Genomic DNA, 17500 nt, shown 5'->3' with positions numbered 1-17500 from the left:
TAACGAACGCTGTCACACGACCTCTGCGCCAAAAAGTCCGGACGCTATTTGAACCGTCAATAAACCAGCAGACAGTGATCAATGAAACCCCTCTGATCGATTATCAGTTTGTGTTCAGCTGAACGTTCATTTAGAAACGCCACTGTCTCCTGTCTGCAGCAGGTTGGACAGCAGCATATGTCCACTGTAAAGACATCAGCATGTGTCCACTGTGAGACATCCGCACGTGTCCACTGTGAGACATCCACACGTGTCCACTGTGAGACATCCGCAAGTGTCCACTGTGAGACATCCGCACGTGTCCACTGTGAGACATCAGCCATTCTCTGAACACTCAAGTCGGTGTTTGGGAGCTGAGGACAATAACTATCCATTCTGTCTCCATGTCCATCTTCAGTGAGGACATTAACTACTTTAGTCCATTCTGTCTTGATGTCTGTCTTCAGTGTGTCCTTTCTGTGGTTGTATGTTGTCTTTAATGATTTCCCTCACATGTCCAATTGGGGACAGGTGTGGACTGTAGCAGGTGAGTCTAGTCCCTGACTTCAGTTTCTACCGCTGCTGAGACTCATTGTGCAGGTGTCTCAGCAGCGAGGCTCACTGGGAGACGCAGAGACATCCCTGAAAGAGGCGTCCTCTGGATGGCAGCGAATGTTGCTCCAAAACTTGTATGGACCTTTCAGTGTTCACACATGTCCAGTTACCCATGATGCCATGGGGCAGCCCCCAACACCATCACAGACACTGTGAACTCTGAGCTGGAGGACAGTTTGGACGGTCTTGGAGGACAGTGTGGACAGTCCTGGAGGACAGGCTGTCCCTGCTGAGATGTGGACTGGTCTCTGTGTGTCAGTGGGGGTCAGAGAAGTCGGCGTGTTTCTGGACATCGTTGATATCTGACCTCAGTCTGAACCTGATGGACCGAGAGGTCAAAGGTCACACTGAGCCCATGGACTAATGTTCTGCATACAGTCAGCAGTGAGGGGTCAAAGGTCACGGTTCTGGAAGTGAGATGGTGTGTTGAGAGACATTGTTGTTTAACTGTTGGACAGTTTGTCCAAAAGTGTCCTTCAGTGAACAGCTGTGCCTGTGTTGCACATGTCAATTAAGTTGATCAGTTCGAACATTGAATATCTCTGATTGATTATTGGTCAGACAGGATTTATTGATCACTGACTTCTGTTTGACGTTCACACACAACGTCCAGACTGAGACACACACACACACAAACGCACACACACACACACACACACACACACACACTGCAGTACTCACAGGTGTGTGTGAACGCCATGAAGGAGGAGGAAGAGGAAGAGGCTTCAGAGGATGAAGAGGAGGTGAAGCTGCAGCTCCTCCCTCCTCCTCCTCACTGTGTCTGGGGGTGCTGTTTTCCCTGAGCTCTGCCTGCAGGCTGCAGAGCAGGTCATACCTGTCTGATTGGGATTAACGGAGTCTGAACTCTGTGCCCATCTCTCTGTCTGTATTAGCCCGGCGGCTAACAGCTAGCTCCCCCACCTCACACTGCAGATACCTCACAGAGTTAGCCTCCAGTTAGCCTGTTATTAGCCTCCAGTTAGCCTGCTATTAGCCTCCAGTTAGCCTGTTATTAGCCTCCAGTTAGCCTGTTATTAGCCCCCAGTTAGCCTGCTATTAGCCTCCAGTTAGCCTGCTATTAGCTTCCAGTTAGCCCGTTATTAGCCTCCAGTTAGCCTGCTATTAGCCTTCAGTTAGCCCGTTATTAGCCTCCAGCTAGCCTGCTATTAGCCTTCAGTTAGCCTGTTTTTAGCCTCCAGTAAGTCTGTTATTAGCCTCCAGTTAGCCTGCTATTAGCCTTCAGTTAGCCTGTTTTTAGCCTCCAGTAAATCTGTTATTAGCCTCCAGTTAGCCTGCTATTAGCCTTCAGTTAGCCCGTTTTTAGCCTCCAGTAAGTCTGTTATTAGCCTCCAGTTAGCCTGTTATTGGCAACTCTTTAACTTATTGTTAACCTATTAATAGCAGCTTGTTAGCCTCTTGTTAAGTTATTATTAGCAACTTTTATGAAACTTGTTACCCTTTTTTAACTGACTTGTTACCCTATTATACCTACCATTATTATTAGCAACTTGTTTGCCTATTATGAGCAATTTGTTACCCTCTTATTAGCAACTTGTTATCCTATTGTTAGTCTGTTATTAGCCTCTTTTTAGCCTATTACTAGCAACTTGTTACCATATTGTTAGAAACTTGTTACCCTCTTGTTAGCCTGTTATTAGCCTCTCTTGTTAGCCCGAAGTGTTCCTCGTTCTGCAGTTAGTTTGGAGGTCTAACAGTGACCTGGTTGCTCAAATGGTAAACTGGATGCAGCCTGAGATTGCTGAGTTGCTGGCAACATGACAGCCTTGATCCCACCCCACTCCTGCTGCCGCTCTACCAGACCAGAACCGCCAGAATCCAGCAGATCCTCCAGAAACCCTCAGACCTCCTGATCAACAGAGGGTCCACCAGTTGCTGTATTGTTCTCTGTGCAGACAGGTTGCTGTCTGGTTGGTCAATAGTTGCGTTGCCTCCTGCAGTCTGTCTTTCTATTCCTGTCCCTCTACAGTGACTCCTGAGGCAGGCTGGGTAATCCACACTCTCCTCTTTTAATCCAATTGAAGACAGGCAGAGATCCGTCAGACCGGAGCCGCCGGAGGTTCTGCCCTAATCTGGTTTAGAATATCAGACCAGTTCTCCAGGGTCCTCCAGGCTTCTCCAGAGTCCTCCAGGATTCTCCAGGATCTTCCAGGCCAGGGTTTGAGAGCCTGTTGAAGGTTCTCCTGATTCTTGTTCCTGTCTGGTGTGTTGAGGGCAGCGGCAGCAGAGACTCTGATCTCCTCCGTCACCTCAAGACCTGAAGGGAGGAGCCAACGGTCCTCTGAGCCAATCACAGCTTGGCATCTCTGACCAGCTGACTGCTGGTCCAATCACACACAGGCAGCAGATTAACTCGCCAGCGTGACGCCTGACTTCTCACACAGACAACCTGCAGCAGGAGCAACATGTTCAGCAACTGCAACATGTTCAGCAACTGCAACATGTTCAGCAACTGCAACATGTTCAGCAACTACAACATGTTCAGCAACTGCAACATGTTCAGCAACTACAACATGTTCAGGAACTGCAACATGTTCAGCAACTACAACATGTTCAGGAACTGCAACATGATCAGCAACTGCAACATGTTCAGCAACTGCAACATGATCAGCAACTACAACATGATCAGACTGTATGAAATATGACAGAACCCTTCAGAACAGCATAGGAGAGCCATTAGAGAACAGTAGAATGTAGAACCGTGTGGAGCAGAGTCACAGCTGTCAGGAACATAACAGTGTTGTAGATCTCCTGCAGAACCCAGAGGAACACATAAAGAACCACATAGAATATAAGATGAATGCACACACTATAGAACATGGCACATGCCTTAGCAACAGCAGAGGAACCCTACAGAACAGTGGAAGAACCTCACTGAAAAAAGCAGAATCCTGTGTGCAGAACATGAGCTGAATCTGGAACAATGGCTGAGATTGACGGAACACTAAAGGAACCCCATAAAACCGACGACAGAAACCAGCACAACAACAACAACAGACTCCTACAGAACAGAAGAGGAACCACAGAAAACAAACGTGGAACCTTACAGAGAGACACCTTATTGCAAAGTGACAGGACATCTAAGAAGGTAGGAACCGTGAAGACCACACCTTGTAGAGCAGAAGCAAAGACAATATGCACCATTAGAACCATGCAGTGCATGGAACATGGAACCCTATAGAGAAGCAGAGAACCCGTGGGAACATCACAGGAACCCCAAGAACCAGAGCATTATCAGCAAAGCTGGTGGAGCTCAATGGAACGGCAGAAGAAACCCACAGAACTGAAGTAGAACCCCCCCAAACATAAGGGCCTTACATAGCAGAGGAAGAACTATGCAGAGCAGAGCGTGGAAGCCTAGAGGCAAATCTGGATGGAACAGAAAGAGATGGAGCAGTGATGGAGCCCATGGGAACCTTTAACCACCACTAGAACCATCCAGATCATTAAACATTGCACCCTACAGAACTTCAGAAGAGCGCAACAGAACTTATTTAAGTATTTTGTTCTCTGTGGGTGGAGTTCCCCCCCTCAGTGGAGCAGTAAGTGTGTTGTCAGAGTGTTCTAGCAGGAACCCTCTGGTGCAGGGTAGAGCAGCTCAGTGTGGAGGTGAACACAGAGCTCAGCTGTAAGGAGATTATCACTCTGAGCTAATTACTGTCAGGGAGAGAACACCAGCTCACTGTCTCTACTGTCACTCTGCTGCTCAACAGAACCACAGAACCCGCAGAACCTTTCATATTTAATTTAACATGAAGTCACTTTAAGTCACAACAACCATGGGGCTTACTTTAAAATTACTGATTGAAAATTATTGTTTTGGTTCCGCTGTAGAACATTCCGTTGGGTTGTTCAGCAACTGCAACATGTTCAGTGTTGGAACTGCATCCAGAGTTCTGCAGGAATAAATCCTAAAACCCAGAAATCAGTCAGCATGTTGTCACTTCCTGTTCCCTCCTCTTGAAATCCTGTTTTTCTCCTCAAATTTTTTTCTTTATTTACCAGGACAGCTTTTACGGTAAAAAGGGGGTCGGAGTGGGACAACAAGCAGCAGATCAAACCCAGGGCCTCCACAGCAAGACAGCGGCCTTAATATACGGACGACCAGGTGTCTCAAAGTTGTGTTTGGTTGGATGTGTCTTTGATCAAGCTCATGGTTAGGGCTGGCTCAGACTCTCCTCTTTGATAAATTTCTTAGTTAGGGCTGGCTCAGACTCTCCTCTTTGATAAATTTCTTAGTTAGGGCTGGCTCAGACTCTCCTCTTTGATAAAGTTTATAGTTAGGGCTGGCTCAGACTCTCCTCTTTGATAAGTTTTTTAGTTAGGGCTGGCTCAGACTCTCCTCTTTGATAATTTTTTTGTTAGGGCTGGCTCAGACTCTCCTCTTTGATAAAGTTTATAGTTAGGGCTGGCTCAGACTCTCCTCTTTGATAAAGTTTATAGTTAGGGCTGGCTCAGACTCTCCTCTTTGATAATTTTTTTAGTTAGGGCTGGCTCAGACTCTCCTCTTTGATAATTTTTTTAGTTAGGGCTGGCTCAGACTCTCCTCTTTGATAAAGTTTATAGTTAGGGCTGGCTCAGACTCTCCTCTTTGATAAAGTTTATAGTTAGGGCTGGCTCAGACTCTCCTCTTTGATAATTTTTTTAGTTAGGGCTGGCTCAGACTCTCCTCTTTGATAATTTTTTTAGTTAGGGCTGGCTCAGACTCTCCTCTTTGATAAAGTTTATAGTTAGGGCTGGCTCAGACTCTCCTCTTTGATAAAGTTTATAGTTAGGGCTGGCTCAGACTCTCCTCTTTGATAATTTTTTTAGTTAGGGCTGGCTCAGACTCTCCTCTTTGATAATTTTTTAGTTAGGGCTGGCTCAGACTCTCCTCTTTGATAAAGTTTATAGTCAGGGCTGGCTCAGACTCTCCTCTTTGATAAAGTTTATAGTTAGGGCTGGCTCAGACTCTCCTCTTTGATAATTTTTTTAGTTAGGGCTGGCTCAGACTCTCCTCTTTGATAATTTTTTTAGTTAGGGCTGGCTCAGACTCTCCTCTTTGATAAAGTTTATAGTCAGGGCTGGCTCAGACTCTCCTCTTTGATAAAGTTTATAGTTAGGGCTGGCTCAGACTCTCCTCTTTGATAAAGTTTATAGTCAGGGCTGGCTCAGACTCTCCTCTTTGATAAAGTTTATAGTTAGGCTGGCTCAGACTCTCCTCTTTGATAATTTTTTTGTTAGGGCTGGCTCAGACTCTCCTCTTTGATAATTTTTTAGTTAGAATGGCTCAGACTCTCCTCTTTGATCATTTTTTAGTTAGGGCTGGATCAGACTCTCCTCTTTGATAATTTTTTTTGTTAGGGCTGGCTCAGACTCTCCTCTTTGATAATTTTTTAGTTAGGACTGCTCCAGACTCTCCTCTTTGATAAAGTTTATAGTTGGGGCTGGCTCAGACTCTCCTCTTTGATAAAGTTTATAGTTAGGGCTGGCTCAGACTCTCCTCTTTGATAATTTTTTTTAGTTAGGGCTGGCTAAGACTCTCCTCTTTGATCATTTTTTTAGTTAGGGCTGGCTCAGACTCTCCTCTTTGATAATTTTTTTTAGTTAGGGCTGGCTCAGACTCTCCTCTTGGATAATTTTTTTGTTAGGGCTGGCTCAGACTCTCCTCTTTGATAAAGTTTATAGTTAGGGCTGGCTCAGACTCTCCTCTTTGATAAAGTTTATAGTTAGGGCTGGCTCAGACTCTCCTCTTTGATAATTTTTTAGTTAGGGCTGGCTCAGACTCTCCTCTTTGATAATTTTTTTAGTTAGGGCTGGCTCAGACTCTCCTCTTTGATAAAGTTTATAGTTAGGGCTGGCTCAGACTCTCCTCTTTGATAAAGTTTATAGTTAGGGCTGGCTCAGACTCTCCTCTTTGATAATTTTTTTTGTTAGGGCTGGCTCAGACTCTCCTCTTTGATAATTTTTTAGTTAGGGCTGGCTCAGACTCCTCTTTGATAAAGTTTATAGTCAGGGCTGGCTCAGACTCTCCTCTTTGATAAAAGTTTATAGTTAGGGCTGGCTCAGACTCTCCTCTTTGATAATTTTTTTTAGTTAGGGCTGGCTCAGACTCTCCTCTTTGATAATTTTTTAGTTGGGGCTGGCTCAGACTCTCCTCTTTGATAAAGTTTATAGTCAGGGCTGGCTCAGACTCTCCTCTTTGATAAAGTTTATAGTTAGGGCTGGCTCAGACTCTCCTCTTTGATAAAGTTTATAGTTAGGGCTGGCTCAGACTCTCCTCTTTGATAATTTTTAGTTAGGGCTGGCTAAGACTCTCTCTTTGATCATTTTTTAGTTGGGGCTGGCTCAGACTCTCCTCTTTGATAAAGTTTATAGTCAGGGCTGGCTCAGACTCTCCTCTTTGATAATTCTTTTTTTGTTAGGGCTGGCTCAGACTCTCCTCTTTGATAAAGTTTATAGTTAGGGCTGGCTCAGACTCTCCTCTTTGATAAAGTTTATAGTTAGGAGCTGGCTCAGACTCTCCTCTTTGATAAATTTTTTAGTTAGGGCTGGCTCAGACTCTCCTCTTTGATAATTTTTTTTGTTAGGGCTGGCTCAGACTCTCCTCTTTGATAAAGTTTATAGTTAGGGCTGGCTCAGACTCTCCTCTTTGATAAAGTTTATAGTTAGGGCTGGCTCAGACTCTCCTCTTTGATAATTTTTTTAGTTAGGGCTGGCTCAGACTCTCCTCTTTGATAATTTTTTTAGTTAGGGCTGGCTCAGACTCTCCTCTTTGATAAAGTTTATAGTTAGGGATGGCTCAGATTCTCCTCTTTGATAAAGTTTATAGTTAGGGCTGGCTCAGACTCTCCTCTTTGATAATTTTTTTTAGTTAGGGCTGGCTCAGACTCTCCTCTTTGATAATTTTTTTAGTTAGGGCTGGCTCAGACTCTCCTCTTTGATAAAGTTTATAGTCAGGGCTGGCTCAGACTCTCCTCTTTGATAAAGTTTATAGTTAGGGCTGGCTCAGACTCTCCTCTTTGATAATTTTTTTAGTTAGGGCTGGCTCAGACTCTCCTCTTTGATAATTTTTTAGTTAGGGCTGGCTCAGACTCTCCTCTTTGATAAAGTTTATAGTCAGGGCTGGCTCAGACTCTCCTCTTTGATAAAGTTTATAATCAGGGCTGGCTCAGACTCTCCTCTTTGATAAAGTTTATAGTCAGGGCTGGCTCAGACTCTCCTCTTTGATAATGTTTATAGTTAGGGCTGGCTCAGACTCTCCTCTTTGATAATTTTTTTGTTAGGGCTGGCTCAGACTCTCCTCTTTGATAATTTTTTTAGTTAGGGCTGGCTCAGACTCTCCTCTTTGATCATTTTTTTAGTTAGGGCTGGATCAGACTCTCCTCTTTGATAATTTTTTTGTTAGGGCTGGCTCAGACTCTCCTCTTTGATAATTTTTTAGTTAGGGCTGGCTCAGACTCTCCTCTTTGATAAAGTTTATAGTTAGGGCTGGCTCAGACTCTCCTCTTTGATAAAGTTTATAGTTAGGGCTGGCTCAGACTCTCCTCTTTGATAATTTTTTAGTTAGGGCTGGCTAAGACTCTCCTCTTTGATAATTTTTTTAGTTAGGGCTGGCTCAGACTCTCCTCTTTGATAAAGTTTATAGTCAGGGCTGGCTCAGACTCTCCTCTTTGATAATGTTTATAGTCAGGGCTGGCTCAGACTCTCCTCTTTGATAAAGTTTATAGTCAGGGCTGGCTCAGACTCTCATCTTTGATAAAGTTTATAGTCAGGGCTGGCTCAGACTCTCCTCTTTGATAAAGTTTATAGTTAGGGCTGGCTCAGACTCTCCTCTTTGATAATCTTTATTGTTAGGGCTGGCTCAGACTCTCCTCTTGATAATTTTTTTAGTTAGGGCTGGCTCAGACTCTCCTCTTTGATCATTTTTTTAGTTAGGGCTGGATCAGACTCTCCTCTTTGATAATTTTTTTTGTTAGGGCTGGCTCAGACTCTCCTCTTTGATAATTTTTTTAGTTAGGACTGGCTCAGACTCTCCTCTTTGATAAAGTTTATAGTTAGGGCTGGCTCCGACTCTCCTCTTTGATAAAGTTTATAGTTAGGGCTGGCTCAGACTCTCCTCTTTGATAATTTTTTAGTTAGGGCTGGCTAAGACTCTCCTCTTTGATCATTTTTTTTAGTTAGGGCTGGCTCAGACTCTCCTCTTTGATAAAGTTTATAGTCAGGGCTGGCTTAGACTCTCCTCTTTGATAATTTTTTTTGTTAGGGCTGGCTCAGACTCTCCTCTTTGATAATTTTTATAGTTAGGGCTGGCTCAGACTCTCCTCTTTGATAAAGTTTATAGTTAGGCTGAAACCAGACTCTCCTCTTTGATAATTTTTTTCGTTAGGTCTGGCTCAGACTCTCCTCTTTGATAATTTTTTTAGTTAGGGCTGGCTCAGACTCTCCTCTTTGATAAAGTTTATAGTTAGGGCTGTCTCAGACTCTCCTCTTTGATAAAGTTTATAGTTAGGGCTGGCTCAGACTCTCCTCTTTGATAATTTTTAGTTAGGGAGCTCAGACTCTCCTCTTTGATAATTTTTTTTTTTTTAGTTAGGGCTGGCTCAGACTCTCCTCTTTGATAAAGTTTTTAGTTTGGGCTGCCTCAGACTCTCCTCTTTGATAGTGTTTATAGTTAGGGCTGGCTCAGACTCTCCTCTTTGATAATTTTTTTAGTTAGGGCTGGCTCAGACTCTCCTCTTTGATAATTTTTTAGTTGAAAGGGCTGGCTCAGACTCTCCTCTTTGATAAAGTTTATAGTCAGGGCTGGCTCAGACTCTCCTCTTTGATAAAAGTTTATAGTTAGGGCTGGCTCAGACTCTCCTCTTTGATAATTTTTTTTAGTTGAGGGCTGGCTCAGACTCTCCTCTTTGATAATTTTTTAGTTAGGGCTGGCTCAGACTCTCCTCTTTGATAAAGTTTATAGTCAGGGCTGGCTCAGACTCTCCTCTTTGATAAAGTTTATAGTCAGGGCTGGCTCAGACTCTCCTCTTTGATAAAGTTTATAGTCAGGGCTGGCTCAGACTCTCCTCTTTGATAAAGTTTATAGTTAGGGCTGGCTCAGACTCTCCTCTTTGATAATTTTTTTAGTTAGGGCTGGCTCAGACTCTCCTCTTTGATAATTTTTTTAGTTAGGGCTGGCTCAGACTTTCCTCTTTGATCATTTTTTTAGTTAAGGGCTGGATCAGACTCTCCTCTTTGATAATTTTTTTTTGTTAGGGGCTGGCTCAGACTCTCCTCTTTGATAAAGTTTATAGTTAGGGCTGGCTCAGACTCTCCTCTTTGATAAAGTTTATAGTCAGGGCTGGCTCAGACTCTCCTCTTTGATAAAGTTTATAGTCAGGGCTGGCTCAGACTCTCCTCTTTGATAAAGTTTATAGTTAGGGCTGGCTCAGACTCTCCTCTTTGATAATTTTTCTTGTTAGGGCTGGCTCAGACTCTCCTCTTTTATCATTTTTCTAGTTAGGGCTGGCTCAGACTCTCCTCTTTGATCATTTTTTTAGTTAGCTGGATCAGACTCTCCTCTTTGATAATTTTTTTTTTGTTAGGGCTGGCTCAGACTCTCCTCTTTGATAAAGTTTATAGTCAGGGCTGGCTCAGACTCTCCTCTTTGATAAAGTTTATAGTCAGGCTGGCTCAGACTCTCCTCTTTGATAAAGTTTATAGTCAGGGCTGGCTCAGACTCTCCTCTTTTTTAATTTTTTTGTTAGGGCTGGCTCAGACTCTCCTCTTTGATAAAGTTTATAGTTAGGGCTGGCTCAGACTCTCCTCTTTGATAAAGTTTATAGTTAGGGCTAGCTCAGACTCTCCTCTTTGATAATTTTTTTTAGTTAGGGCTGGCTCAGACTCTCCTCTTTGATATTTTTTTTAGTTAGGGCTGGCTCAGACTCTCCTCTTTGATAAAGTTTATAGTTAGGGGCTGGCTCAGACTCTCCTCTTTGATAAAGTTTATAGTTAGGGCTGGCTCAGACTCTCCTCTTTGATAATTTTTTTTAGTTAGGGCTGGCTCAGACTCTCCTCTTTGATAATTTTTTTAGTTAGGGCTGGCTCAGACTCTCCTCTTTGATAAAGTTTATAGTTAGAGGCTGGCTCAGACTCTCCTCTTTGATAAAGTTTATAGTTAGGGCTGGCTCAGACTCTCCTCTTTGATAATTTTTTAGTTAGGGCTGGCTCAGACTCTCCTCTTTGATAATTTTTTAGTTAGGGCTGGCTCAGACTCTCCTCTTTGATAAAGTTTATAGTCAGGGCTGGCTCAGACTCTCCTCTTTGATAAAGTTTATAGTTAGGGCTGGCTCAAGACTCTCCTCTTTGATAATTTTTTTAGTTAGGGCTGGCTCAGACTCTCCTCTTTGATAATTTTTTAGTTAGGGCTGGCTCAGACTCTCCTCTTTGATCATTTTTTTAGTTAGGGCTGGCTCAGACTCTCCTCTTTGATAAAGTTTATAGTCAGGGCTGGCTCAGACTCTCCTCTTTGATAATTTTTTTATTAGGGCTGGCTCAGACTCTCCTCTTTGATAAAGTTTATAGTTAGGGCTGGCTCAGACTCTCCTCTTTGATAAAGTTTATAGTTAGGGCTGGCTCAGACTCTCCTCTTTGATAATTTTTTAGTTAGGGCTGGCTCAGACTCTCCTCTTTGATAATTTTTTTAGTTAGGGCTGTCTCAGACTCTCCTCTTTGATAAATTTTATAGTTAGGGCTGGCTCAGACTCTCCTCTTTGATAAAGTTTATAGTTAGGTCTGGTTCAGACTCTCCTCTTTGATAATTTTTTTAGTTAGGGCTGGCTCAGACTCTCCTCTTTGATAATTTTTTTAGTTGGGGCTGGCTCAGACTCTCCTCTTTGATAAAGTTTATAGTTAGGGCTGGCTCAGACTCTCCTCTTTGATAAAGTTTATAGTTGGGGCTGGCTCAGACTCTCCTCTTTGATAAATTTTTAGTTGGGGCTGGCTCAGACTCTCCTCTTTGATAATTTTTTTAGTTAGGGCTGGCTCAGACTCTCCTCTTTGATAAAGTTTATAGTCAGGGCTGTGGCTCAGACTCTCCTCTTTGATAAAGTTTATAGTTAGGGGCTGGCTCAGACTCTCCTCTTTTATAATTTTTTTAGTTAGGGCTGGCTCAGACTCTCCTCTTTGATAATTTTTTTTAGTTAGGGCTGGCTCAGACTCTCCTCTTTGATAAAGTTTATAGTCAGGGCTGGCTCAGACTCTCCTCTTTGATAAAGTTTATAGTCAGGAGCTGGCTCAGACTCTCCTCTTTGATAAAGTTTATAGTCAGGGCTGGCTCAGACTCTCCTCTTTGATAAAGTTTATAGTCAGGGCTGGCTCAGACTCTCCTCTTTGATAATTTTTTTGGTTAGGGCTGGCTTAGACTCTCCTTTTTGATAATTTTTTTTAGTTAGGGCTGGCTCAGACTCTCCTCTTTGATCATTTTTTAGTTAGGGCTGGATCAGACTCTCCTCTTTGATAATTTTTTGTTAGGGCTGGCTCAGACTCTCCTCTTTGATAATTTTTTTAGTTAGGACTGGCTCAGACTCTCCTCTTTGATAAAGTTTATAGTTAGGGCTGGCTCAGACTCTCCTCTTTGATAAAGTTTATAGTTAGGGCTGGCTCAGACTCTCCTCTTTGATAATTTTTTTTAGTTAGGGCTGGCTAAGACTCTCCTCTTTGATAATTTTTTTTTAGTTAGGGCTGGCTCAGACTCTCCTCTTTGATAAAGTTTATAGTTAGGGCTGGCTCAGACTCTCCTCTTTGATAAAGTTTATAGTTAGGGCTGGCTCAGACTCTCCTCTTTGATAATTTTTATAGCTAGCGCTGGCTCAGACTCTCCTCTTTGATAATTTTTTTAGTTAGGGCTGGCTCAGACTCTCCTCTTTGATAAAGTTTATAGTCAGGGCTGGCTCAGACTCTCCTCTTTGATAAAGTTTATAGTTAGGGCTGGCTCAGACTCTCCTCTTTGATAATTTTTTTAGTTAGGGCTGGCTCAGACTCTCCTCTTTGATAATTTTTTTAGTTAGGGCTGGCTCAGACTCTCCTCTTTGATAAAGTTTATAGTCAGGGCTGGCTCAGACTCTCCTCTTTGATAAAGTTTATAGTCAGGGCTGGCTCAGACTCTCCTCTTTGATAAAGTTTATAGTCAGGGCTGGCTCAGACTCTCCTCTTTGATAAAGTTTATAGTTAGGGCTGGCTCAGACTCTCCTCTTTGATAATTTTTTTGTTAGGGCTGGCTCAGACTCTCCTCTTTGATAATTTTTTTAGTTAGGGCTGGCTCAGACTCTCCTCTTTGATCATTTTTTTAGTTAGGGCTGGATCAGACTCTCCTCTTTGATAATTTTTTTTGTTAGGGCTGGCTCAGACTCTCCTCTTTGATAATTTTTTAGTGAGGCCCGGCTCAGACTCTCCTCTTTGATAAAGTTTATAGTTAGGGCTGGCTCAGACTCTCCTCTTTGATAAAGTTTATAGTTAGGGCTGGCTCAGACTCTCCTCTTTGATAATTTTTTTAGTTAGTGCTGGCTCAGACTCTCCTCTTTGATAATTTTTTTAGTTAGGGCTGGCTCAGACTCTCCTCTTTGATAAAGTTTATAGTCAGGGCTGGCTCAGACTCTCCTCTTTGATAAAGTTTATAGTTAGGGCTGGCTCAGACTCTCCTCTTTGATAAAGTTTATAGTCAGGGCTGGCTCAGACTCTCCTCTTTGATAAAGTTTATAGTCAGGGCTGGCTCAGACTCTCCTCTTTGATAAAGTTTATAGTTAGGGCTGGCTCAGACTCTCCTCTTTGATAATTTTTTTTGTTAGGGCTGGCTCAGACTCTCCTCTTTGATAATTTTTTTAGTTAGGGCTGGCTCAGACTCTCCTCTTTGATAATTTTTTTAGTTAGGGCTGGATCAGACTCTCCTCTTTGATAATTTTTTTTGTTAGGGCTGGCTCAGACTCTCCTCTTTGATAATTTTTTTAGTTAGGACTGGCTCAGACTCTCCTCTTTGATAAAGTTTATAGTTAGGGCTGGCTCAGACTCTCCTCTTTGATAAAGTTTATAGTTAGGGCTGGCTCAGACTCTCCTCTTTGATAATTTTTTTAGTTAGGGCTGGCTAAGACTCTCCTCTTTGATCATTTTTTTAGTTAGGGCTGGCTCAGACTCTCCTCTTTGATAAAGTTTATAGTCAGGGCTGGCTCAGACTCTCCTCTTTGATAAAGTTTATAGTCAGGGCTGGCTCAGACTCTCCTCTTTGATAAAGTTTATAGTTAGGGTTGGCTCAGACTCTCCTCTTCAATAAAGTTTACAGTTAGGGCTAGCTCAGCTGCCTTGGACCAGCCTAGTTTGGCTGATACAGTCTGCTGGGGGACCTCCTGTGATACACTGAGCTCCCCTCTCTCTTCATGTCCTCTCCCTGCAGTTCACTGACTCGGCTTCTTCTCCTGAGTCTTTGTGGTCTCTTGTCTCGTCAGATCGAGGTTGCACCTGGGTCGTGGTTGAGCTGCTGCCCTGGCTTCCTGATGTAACCACCTCGACTCATATAGCTTATAGTTAGCATATAGCCACCTAGCCTCGTATAGCTAACAGTCAACATGTAGCATCTAGCCTCATATAGCTAGCAGATAGCATTTGGCGACTCACTGTCGTGCTCATCGCAGCTGTTGTAGTCCGGCGTGGTCGCCAGCTCCTCCTCTGAGCTGCTGAAGCTGCCAATCACGTGCATTATCCCCATTCTCCGTCCCTGCTGTGCTGCGTTGTCACTGGCCGTCTTTCTCTTGAGGGCGGAACTCGGGTCCAGGAGCTGCCGGGGTAACGGGCTGTGGCGGGGAGACGTGGGGCTCGTGTGATTGGCTGTCCGATCGACAGAGAACGACCTTTGACCTCCAGATTCAACCAATCCCTGCAGCCGACTCTGCCGGAGAGCTGAAAGGAGAACAGCGAGTCAGACCCAATGGGTCAGGTGGTCAGGTGAGTTCCTACCTGTGTCTCTCAGGTCAGGTGGTCAGTTGAGTTCCTACCTGTGTGTCTTGGGGTATGGTGGTCGGGCTCGGTGGTGTCCAGGGAGGCGTCGCTATGGCGCCGTTGGTGTCGGACCCTACCGACCTGAGCCAGCATCCTCATGGCCTCTTCGCTTGGCTGCGGCTTCACCGGGTAACGAGCCAGGTTCGGGTCACTACGGTAACGAGCCTGAAACTCCTCCTCCTGCCGCTGCCGCCGCTGCTGCTCATGCTCATCCTGGACCAGGTCCAGAGGGTGGTCCTGAAGCAGGACAGGAAATGTTAGTAACCAACGTGTACGATTCAATGTTACACCTGTCGGACAGACTCACCTGTGAGTGCCAGCGGCCTCGCCTGTCTCTGATTGGCTGCCTGCGGACCCGCAGCTCCGCCTCGCCGTTACCATGGTAGCTGTGTGCCGAGCGAGTGCGGCGATCCAGACCGTGATCGGAGGGTGAGCGAGGCATCCTGCCCCCCCCACCATCATAATACGACCCCGAGGGGCTCAGTTTCCTGTCAGTCACACAGAATGGACCAATCAGAGAGGAGGGGGAGGAGTCTGCAACACCCTGTGACCTCATCAGCACCCTCAGATGACCTCCAGTGACCCCTTCATAACCAGGATAGCTATTGCTAGCTTTCTTTTTTTTTAATCTTGGTGATTTGTGGGGCAATTTTCCTTCTTCCTATTATTTTGGGGGCAATTTCTTGAACTTACTTTTTTTGGGGTGATGTTTTTTTCTTGATGAATGAACTTTTTTTCTTTTAAATTTTTTTCGGTGACTTTTTGTTTAAAGGCAATTTTTTTTGTCTTTAAATGTTTTTGTTTTTGGTGATTACTTGTTGTCTTACAAATTTTTGAGATATTTGGGGCTATATCTCTTTTTCTTAAACTTTTTCTGGCAAATTGTTTTTCCTCACAAATTTTTGGAGATGTATGTTATCCTGAAAAATGCTGTGATTTTTTTTCTTTAAAAAATTGTTGGGAATTTTTACTTTGTTTCAGAACAACGTATATTTTCCCCCCCTTTATAATCTTTGGCTTTTTAAAAATACAATTTTTCTTTCTTTAAAATGTTGAGTGATTTTTTTGAAGTTGGTGCAGTAATTTCAGAGCAGCAGGTGGTGGATGGGTATGTGGTGGTTTGTCAGCACATCGTTCCTGCAGTAGGAGCTGATCAGGATCATGATGAACCTGTTGGGGTGAACTCTTGACCCGCAGCATTAACCCCTCCCCCTCTGCTCGCTGTCGCCTCCTGACGGCCCGCAGCTGATCTCAGGTCAGAGCTGCAGCTCACACAGCTGATCTCAGGTCAGAGCTGCAGCTCACACAGCTGATCTCAGGTCAGAGCTGCAGCTCACACAGCTGATCTCAGGTCAGAGCTGCAGCTCACACAGCTGATCTCAGGTCAGAGCTGCAGCTCACACAGCTGATCTCAGGTCAGAGCTGCAGCTCACACAGCTGATCTCAGGTCAGAGCTGCTGACCCAGAAAGCAGGTTATGTGAAAACTCTGAGTGTGTTAACCCTGAGATGAGAGAAATTCTGTTATCTGTTCAAGAAAGAGTTAAGTCAAACTCTGAGTCAGTCACCATGGTAACTGACTCTGTGAACATAACCTGCTCGCTGGCAGGTTTTCTTTGAGAAACACAGAGTTTACCTGTCTCCTCCCACCTGAAGCAAACTGTCAGACACTGATTGTCCGTATTTTTGCAATCTGATCGATATCGAAACAGAATTATTTCGCAGCGTCTTACGTCAGGAGAGGACTTACAGATCTCGATTGGATGTGCTCTCATTCCTGATGAATATTTGTTATAACGGCACAGTTTTTCACTCAATCATCGATGTTAATAACATTCTGCGGCCGCACATATCTAATCTCACACAGTGCCCTCTGTTGTCCGAGTTAAACTCAAATGTTATTTTATAAATAGTATTTCATTGAATTTTCATGAACACATCACGAAATTTCAGTCTACAAATCAACAACTCCAATATGTATAAAATAAATACAATTTTGAAAGAAATATAAAATGACTATATCAAAAATAATAAAATAAAACAAATCTCTAATAATAAATTACATTTAAAAAGCATCCAAAAAGCTCTAATACCAACATACAATAAAAGACAGTAAACCAAATCAATAATAAATATCAGTGAATAAAAGTCCCGTCCCCACATGTGTGTCACCATAATCTAACCCACAATCATCACAGTAACTCTCAGGCCCATAAACAAAGCTCCTGTGGTGTTTTTGCTGTGAGCTTTATATCAATATTAAATATGAATGTCCTCAGCAGGACATGAGTCCAGAGGACATTTATGTGTCCAAACAGCATCCTGTTGGCCTTTAAACGACTACACGTTCAAACGGCCGCCGAACGAAGATTTACTCCGTTTAACGTCAAATACGAATCAAACCAAAGTGAGGTCGGCCTACGATCGTGACCTTGAGCTCCGACGGGCTCCAGGAGCTCGGTTTCTGTTTCTCGGCGGTCGCCGCGGTGAATCGAGCTTTTTATCGGTGTCGTGCACGCGCTGAACTCAGAGTGAACACAGCTGTGTTCAAAACCGCCTACGACACTAGCATTATGTACTGATTCGGTCAAAATGTAGTATGTAGTATATAGTAAACAGTATGCAGTATGACACAGCTGCACAGACCTAACCCACCAGACGGGGTCCTTGGTTTGTCCCGGTGTTACACTGTTTATTTGGACAAAATCACATTTTTATCTCAGAAGGACAGTACGTTTATCAGGTAAACACATACTGATGTCTGCTAATAAGAGTACAATTACACAGGAGACATGAGTGGATTATTCTTTATTTTCTAAATATTATTTTTTGGCTTTTCCTTCCTTTATTATAGCGCAGTTAGAGACCGACAGACACGACTGA

At 43.6% G+C, this 17500-nt stretch overlaps 1 protein-coding gene across 21 annotated transcripts in view; it reads right to left on the bottom strand.

Annotated features, from left to right (window-relative positions):
* The window catches only part of LOC121938943 (regulating synaptic membrane exocytosis protein 2-like), a 45093-nt gene that overhangs the window by 19723 nt on the left and 7870 nt on the right, over positions 1-17500 (bottom strand). For all 21 annotated transcript variants that reach the window (XM_088090604.1, XM_088090597.1, XM_088090616.1 and 18 more), the window contains 3 exons: positions 14927-15107; positions 14616-14856; positions 14239-14520 (listed from right to left, as the gene is read on the bottom strand). In XM_088090604.1, coding sequence (XP_087946730.1) covers positions 14239-14520; positions 14616-14856; positions 14927-15107 — 704 coding nt within the window. The remainder of the gene's footprint in view (positions 1-14238; positions 14521-14615; positions 14857-14926; positions 15108-17500) is intronic.

The sequence above is a fragment of the Plectropomus leopardus genome, chromosome 17 (assembly GCF_026936395.1).
Source record: "Plectropomus leopardus strain MGB_pleo_1.0 chromosome 17, ASM2693639v1, whole genome shotgun sequence".
Classification (NCBI taxonomy): domain Eukaryota; kingdom Metazoa; phylum Chordata; class Actinopteri; order Perciformes; family Serranidae; genus Plectropomus; species Plectropomus leopardus.
This window is presented reverse-complemented; position numbering and strand designations above follow the sequence as displayed.